Source organism: Medicago sativa, chromosome 5, assembly GCF_051527215.1.
Source record: "Medicago sativa cultivar Bolivia chromosome 5, Bolivia_mono, whole genome shotgun sequence".
Lineage (NCBI taxonomy): Eukaryota > Viridiplantae > Streptophyta > Magnoliopsida > Fabales > Fabaceae > Medicago > Medicago sativa.
Genome location: NC_140753.1, coordinates 42493000 through 42500701, shown reverse-complemented (window position 1 = coordinate 42500701; position 7702 = coordinate 42493000). Strand labels below are relative to the sequence as shown.

The window sequence follows — 7702 nt, the reverse complement described above, 5'->3', positions numbered from 1 at the left end:
CTTCAAGTAACGCATAACACGTTTTACTGCCGTCCAATGCTACATACCAGGGTTGCTTAAATATCTCCCAAGAACTCCTATAATGAAAGCTAAGTCGGGACGGGTGCAAACTTGAGCATACATGAGACTCCCCACAGCCGAAGCGTAGGGAATCTTTTGCATCTCTTTCATTTCAAGATCCGTAAAGGGGCACTGCTTAAGACAAAATTTGTCTCCTTTAGCAACGGGTGTGTCTCCTGGTTTACTATCTTTCATGGAGAATCTATCCAAAACTGTATCGATATAGCTCCTTTGCGACAATCCTAAAACACCTCGAGAGCGATCTCTAAGTATTTGGATTCCTAAGACAAAGGAGGCGTCCCCAAGATCTTTCATCTCAAAATTCTTTGTGAGAAATTTCTTGGTTTCGTGTAGTAATCCTATATCGTTGCTTGCTAAAAGGATATCATCTACATATAATACCAAGAAAATATATTTACTCCCACTGAACTTTAGGTACAGACAATCATCAACTTGATTAGCCTCAAAACCAAACGAGGATATAACTTGATGAAACTTAAAGTACCATTGACGGGAAGCCTGTTTAAGGCCATAGATGGATTTCTTAAGTTTGCAAACCATAGATTTTGGGTCACCTGACACAAAATTTTCTGGCTGCACCATGTATATTGTTTCCTCAATGTTTTCATTTAAGAAAGCAGTCTTTACATCCATCTGATGCAGCTCTAAATCAAAATGGGCTACTAATGCCATTATGATTCTAAGAGAGTCTTTCGAAGAAACTGGAGAGAAAGTCTCTTTATAATCAATGCCTTCCTTTTGAGTATAACCTTTGGCGACAAGACGGGCTTTATATCTCTCAACATTACCCTTTGAATCCCGTTTAGTTTTAAATATCCATTTACAACCAATGGGTTTCTTTCCTTCAGGTAATTCAACAAGATCCCAAACATTGTTGTCAGCCATCGATTTTATCTCATCCTTCATGGCATCGACCCACTTAAGAGAGTTAGGACTTTGGATAGCTTGACTAAAGTTGATTGGATCTTCCGTAGTCAAACCAATGCCATCCTCATGTGTCTGAAGAAATACAACATAATCATCTGAAATTGCACTTCTCCTCTCTCTAGTGGATCTTCTTAATGGCGGTTCTTGAGGTTGTTGAATTTGAACTTCAAGTGGTGCTTCAGGAAGAAACTCAGCGTTGTCTTGTTCTTGAGGGATGTTATGAGAAACATCATTGTTTGTTTCTGAAACTGTTTCTGGAACAAAAGCAGGCACGATAACTTGCTCATTTTCAGTAACAATTTCTTCATCAAAGACAACACTCCTTATGTTTCCTTCCCCCCCAAATTCGACATCCTCAAGAAACCTTGCATTTCCCGTTTCAAAAATTGTTCTACTAATGGGGTTGTAAAACTTATACCCGTAAGAGCGTTCAGCGTACCCAACAAAATAGCAACTAACTGTCTTTGCATCCAACTTGTTTTCATGAGGCCTGTAAGGCCTTGCTTCAGCTGGACATCCCCAAACGTGCAAGTGCTTAATGCTGGGCTTTTTCCCAGTCCACAGCTCATAAAGGGTTTTAGCTACTACTTTACTAGGCACTCTATTTAGGATATAAACTGCGGCCTTTAATGCCTCTCCCCAAAGTGACTCTGGAAGAGAAGAATGACTAATCATACTTCTCACCATATCCTTAAGAGTCCTGTTTCGTCGTTCTGCAACTCCATTCATGTTGGGTTTTCCCGGCATTGTATATTGCGGAACAATTCCACATTCTTTGAGGAAAAGCGCAAAGGGTCCTGGACGTTGTTCTCCTGATCCATCATACCGACCATAGTATTCACCACCACGGTCAGACTTGACAGCTTTAATTTTCTTTCCAAGTTGAAGTTCAACTTCAGCTTTGAATGATTTGAACACATCCAGGGATTGAGATTTCTCATGAATTAAATACAAATAGCCGTACCTCGAGTAATCGTCTATGAACGTAATAAAATACCTTTGTCCACTCCAAGAACTTGATGGAAAAGGACCACATATATCAGTATGTATTAGTTCTAAGACGTCTTTAGCTCTTCCGGCATTAAAATTCCTTTTGTCTGTTTGCTTACCCTTGATACACTGAATGCAAACTTCAAAGTCTGACATATCTAAGGGTTCAAGAATTCCTTCCGACACAAGCCTCTGAATTCTCTGCTTAGAGATATGACCTAATCGCTTGTGCCATAAAGTGGCATAATTATGATTAATTCTACGTTTTGTACCTCGCGACTCTGTTTGCAATATTTTGTTAGAGGAACGCTCAATATCAAGCATATATAGATTATCAATTAAAGACCCGTAACCAACAATATTTGATTTATTTGAGAGGCTAACTTTATTATTTCCAAATGAACAAGAAAAACCAAATTTGTCCAAAACAGAAATAGAAATTAAATTCCGTCTAATAGACGGTGCAACATAAGTCTCAAACAAATCCAAACAACAACCAGTCTTAAACAATAATCTAAATGTTCCTATAGCCTCAACTGCAACCTTGTTGCCATCGCCCACATAGATGAATCTTTCAGCATCATTTGGCGGACGACTCCACAGGCAACCCCTTTTTAACTTTCCATGCGGCAAACATGGAACAATCATTCTTCATGTGACCATATTTCTTGCAGAAGAAACATTTCACCCCAGCTGGTTGTTCCTTTGCTTTCTTATTCTGTGAAGAATTTGCAGCAGCCCTTTTCCTTTTATTCTGAGAGTTGGTGGCCAAGTGAGCACTTTCTGTCTTCTCTCTTTTCAGTCTCTCCACTTCTTGCACACAGTGAGAAATCAGCTCATTCAATGTCCATTTTTCCTTCTGAGTGTTATAACTCACTTTGAACTGACTGAAGTGTGGTGGAAGAGAAATTAAAACCAAGTGCACAATTAAATCTTCAGGAAGTTCTAACTTCAGTGCCTTGAGTTTTGATGCGAGATTAGACATTTCCAAAATGTACTCCCTTATGTTCCCTTTACCTTTGTAGCTCATTGAAACCAGTTTGGATAGGACATTACTAGTTTCAACTTTGTCATTCTTAGCAAAGAACTTCTCAACGGTTTCAAGGAACCCTTTAGCAGTCTCACTCTCAGCAATCGAGCCCCTGATCATCTCTGGTATGGATCTTTTAATGATCATAAGACACATACGGTTTGAACGGTCCCACTTTTCTATCTTAGCTTCATTTGGATTCTCCGGAGTAGCAACAGGGTGATCCTCCCTCAAGGATAAGTCCAAGTCCATGCATCCAAGAACAATCTCAGCAGATTCCTTCCATGACTTGAAGTTCATCCCACTCAGCATAGGGATAGTGTTAATTTGAGCAGCAAAATTGGGAGCGGTGGCAGCAGCAACTAAATGAAGAGAACAACAAACATACAATAACTTTAGTAGACATGTCATAAAATAACCAAAAGACATGCACAATTTCTTTATATGCAAATTAAATAAGACTTGAACAAGATACCAAACGCATCATTAAAACACAATCTTTGGATTGCTAAGATTTAATTGCAAGCGGTACTCTCAATGCAATGATCAAATATTGACGATAAGTCCGGTCAAATAATGGTCACCTTGGGGCATCCCATTATTCACATGGATAAAGCTTTATAATCGACACATATTTACCATCGCAGGTGTAAAATTATCCGGCCAAGTTGCGCCTTCCTTGGGGCCGACAACAACTCGCATGAATAATTTTACACTACATCTTTTTGTAAACTTAATTGAAATAAATTTACACAACAGAGGTTACTTGGGCAACATTATTGTTTCAACCAACTCAACTAATTTTACTAGACAATTCAATAGAATTAAATGGGAAAGTCTTAAAATTCACAAAATGAACATTACTCACAAATGTAATGCAGATTGTATGTTTATATATCTTTTAATAATCCCATGATTATTAAGGGGTATACTTGATGCGAGAAGGAATTCACAGGTTGAATTTAGGCTAAGAACAGCACACATACGTGCACTGTAGTTGCAGGGAAGTGAACAAAGTAGTATACATACTAAATCTAATCTATAGCATGAATGAATGCATCAAGATAAAATAATATATGTATAAAGATAAGTATTGTAATAACACAATGCGTACCACAAGATGAAAGAAAAAAAAATGAAACAACTATATGCATGAATAATTGCCACTGTCACGTAAGGTGATTTGTTTCAAGGAAGAATAAACAATTCAACTGATTAAAAAAAAAATTAGGTACTCCATACGTGTATGCAACAAAACATAATTATAAGGTTCCACAGAAATTTTGCTAGAAGTGCGACTTACGGCTAAAGTTAAGGACACTTAATTATTTTAAATTCAATCCAATAATAAAATAAAAATAAAAAATAAAAAGTTTCTCCAAAATTTTAGGAACATGATAATAACAGTCCCAAATAAACAAAAATTTGTTTCACGATGGAGAGGAAAAATAGGACGCAATCCGGTGAGTCAAAAAATCATGGCAACATTGATAGGAAGCGTAAAACAAAATTCATCAAAAATATAACCACAAAGATGAATTTTCATGTACAGATATAGTCAATTAAAATAAACCAAAAACAAGGTATTGCATACAAAAGACCATTGTTTAACAAAGACTAGATGCACCGATCTGGATGTGCCAAATTGAATAAAATAAAATAAACATACAGAGTTTGTTTCAAAATTAAAGAAACAAGTCAAACTTAATTTATCATTTAAACAAAAATTGACAATCACGTATCACCAATCCAATCAATTTTTGAAAATAAAATATAATATTTCCAAACAAATATTAGCCAGTATTGAAAAACAAAGTTTATGGATCATGATAGGCCAAAGAAATTGATTACACCGTTTTACCAAAATTGGTTTAAACAAAAAATTATTGACTTGTTTTGAAACCAATGAAGAAAAAAACCAAATTAGCATTGATAAAAAATAAATAGAGGTACTAGATGATAACAGAAGCATCACCAATTCGATTAAAAGAAAAATGAATCGCAACAAAACAAAAAATGTTTCATTAAGATTCATCCATGAATAAATTAAGCCAATGATGACAAAGTGTTGAAATTAGCATCGATGAATAACCAAAACAAAAAACAAACATCATCGATGGTTAACACACAAGCATACAAAATTATATATATATATGTGTATATATATATATATATATATATATATATATATATATATATAATATAACAGCCATCACAATTAATACAACTATCAATCGATGAAAAGTCAGGCCATATAAAAGTGATCGATTGAAAATAAAACATTAATCATCAATCGATGATATATACATATCAACCGAAACACATAATTTGCATAAAAGATCCAATAAACCAAACATGAAGTGGCTCTGATACCACTTGTTAGCAAATTTCATAAACAGTTCAATATACATAAATTTAATTTATCAATAAACAGCTGAAGCAATTATTGAACAAGTTTATGATCAGATACAACATGTTTGATTTACTGAAATTCAAAGTTTAAGGTCATAGGAATACCTGGATCCATGACAAAAGAGTTTTCCGGCAGCAGTGATCTGAAACAAAAGCAAAGTCAGTGGCGGCTGGTTTGGTTCTTCCTCAACCTGTACCTTGATGCCCTAATGCGCTTCAGATGGGGAGAAGAGCGGTTTTGCTGTGTACGGTATATTGGGGACCATAGCCTCTTTATATAGGATGGCCATTAGGGTTTCCCATTATTTCGTTAATGGACCATCCAGACATCCACCCGATCCAAGCCCATATCACTTAAATAATTAATTATTATTTTAATAGAAACCTAATAAGCCTTTTTCCATTATATGATCACTAATCAATTAAGGCCCTTAAAGATAAATAGCTAACATAATTAAATTAGATATATATGCCCACATAATAATCATTGGAATATTATAATTAAATAAATTATAACTAAATATTCCAACAGAAAAGTCTAGTAATATATCTCTGGCAATTTGGTGATGAAAAGTCCAGTAACATATCTCTGGCAACTCGGTGATGATAGGTGTGGTACCACATTCATATAGGTCTTAGGATGATTCCATATGCATTTAAATGACGTACTTGTTCTTGATATTTTTAAATGTGAAGTGTAATGTGATGGTGTGATATACGACATGTTGAGAAAGAATAATAGATGTTGATGATCTTGTAACGGTGGAATATTGTTCTTACGATATTTCAATATTGTGAATGTTTCCTTATAAGTTGTTATGACTGGATTTCTCACCCCTTTCTTGTTGTTGTATTTATGGTGCCTGTACCCGTGGGGTACATATACTTAGGACGAGGAGATCTAGTTGCGAGATGCTTAGAACAGGGGGGGGGGGGGGGGAGGGAGGAGTAAAAGAATAGTGAACAAAAGAGAAGAAAATTATAACAAGTGATTGACCCAATTATAAATAGAAACATTAGGAGTTAGAAGGGTCACTTTTTCTGAACGTGGAAAATAGAGAACAGGGGAGGAGAAAAGGAGAAACCCTAGCTGCGATGGAATCAAGCCAAATCTAGAATTTTTGAAGGAATCGAGGTAAGGGGGAGAATCTTTGCACTTTAGGGTATCTTAATCTATGATAGGATGGTTGTATTAAATTTTAATATGTTGTTTCTGTTATGATGTGAATTTTGATGAGAAAATGATGATGAACGAATTGAAAGATGAAGTTGAAAGATGAGAATTGAGGAAAACTAGTTTAGGTTTTCGAATTGAGTTTTAGTTTTAAAAAGAGTGGATAATCTGGTAGGTTTACGAAGAATTAGTGTTTGAATGATAGGTTGATGATGGAGTGAATATTAGGGTCGAGTTTGGCAAGTTTAGGGTCGAAAACGGAGTTAGGAAAAGTCCCTTAATGCTAAATCGCAGATGCAAAATCGCAGAAAATCTACGTTTTCTGTACCCCGAAACAAAAATAAAAACTGGGCCTTTTCTGTTCAGAAATAGGTTTTGGTGTCTTCATGAAAGTTGTTGCTATGAATGTTATCTTTAATTGGGCGTTGGTTTTACCTCATTTAAACATCTAGAACTCAAGATATGATCAAAATACTACACAGAGGTCAGCAGGGTTGTGCTCTTTTCCAGGCTTAGGAAAATCAACTTTTTCACTCTTTTCTGTTCTGAACTAGGTTTTGATGTAAACATAAAAGTTGTAGATATTGATGTTATATTTCCATTGGCTTTGGTTTTACCTCATTCAGATATCCACGGCGTGAGTTATGATCAAATTACCACGCATGGGTCAGCACAGTCGTGCATCTTTCCCAGCCTTAAGAAAATATAATTTTCTGCCGTTTTCTGTTTAGAGTTGGACCTAGGTGTCATCATGAAAATTGTAGGTACTGGTGTTAGATTTCATTATCCATTAGTTTGAATCCATTAGTCCCTCTAGAACTTGAGTTATGATTTAAACACCACGCCTGAATCATGCTGCGTTGTTAATGAAATTTCAACACAATTTTTCTAGTGGACTCTTCAACTCCTATAAAAGAAATAGTAACTTTAAGAAACGTGTTTAAAGTAAAAGTAAGAATCCTTAGGCTACATATCTAGATGAGGGAATGGGTTCGAGCATAAAAGAAAGCGGTTGTTTCAAGATAAAAGCAAGTCTAAATATGAATCGAAGATAGTAACCTATGAGAATCTAATGATGCTAAATATGG

The 7702-nt window shown here is 35.5% G+C and overlaps 1 protein-coding gene across 1 annotated transcript; it reads right to left on the bottom strand.

Moving 5' to 3' along the window:
• Positions 1-2534: 2534 nt before the first annotated feature.
• Positions 2535-5848, bottom strand: LOC146922223 (uncharacterized). Its single transcript, XM_085710819.1, has 2 exons — positions 5546-5848; positions 2535-3390 (listed from the first exon to the last, which is right to left on the bottom strand). The coding sequence occupies exons 1-2, from the start codon at positions 5553-5555 to the stop codon at positions 2579-2581; spliced, it is 822 nt and encodes a 273-aa protein (XP_085566945.1). The 5' UTR covers positions 5556-5848; the 3' UTR covers positions 2535-2578.
• Between the last annotated feature and the right edge of the window lie 1854 nt (positions 5849-7702).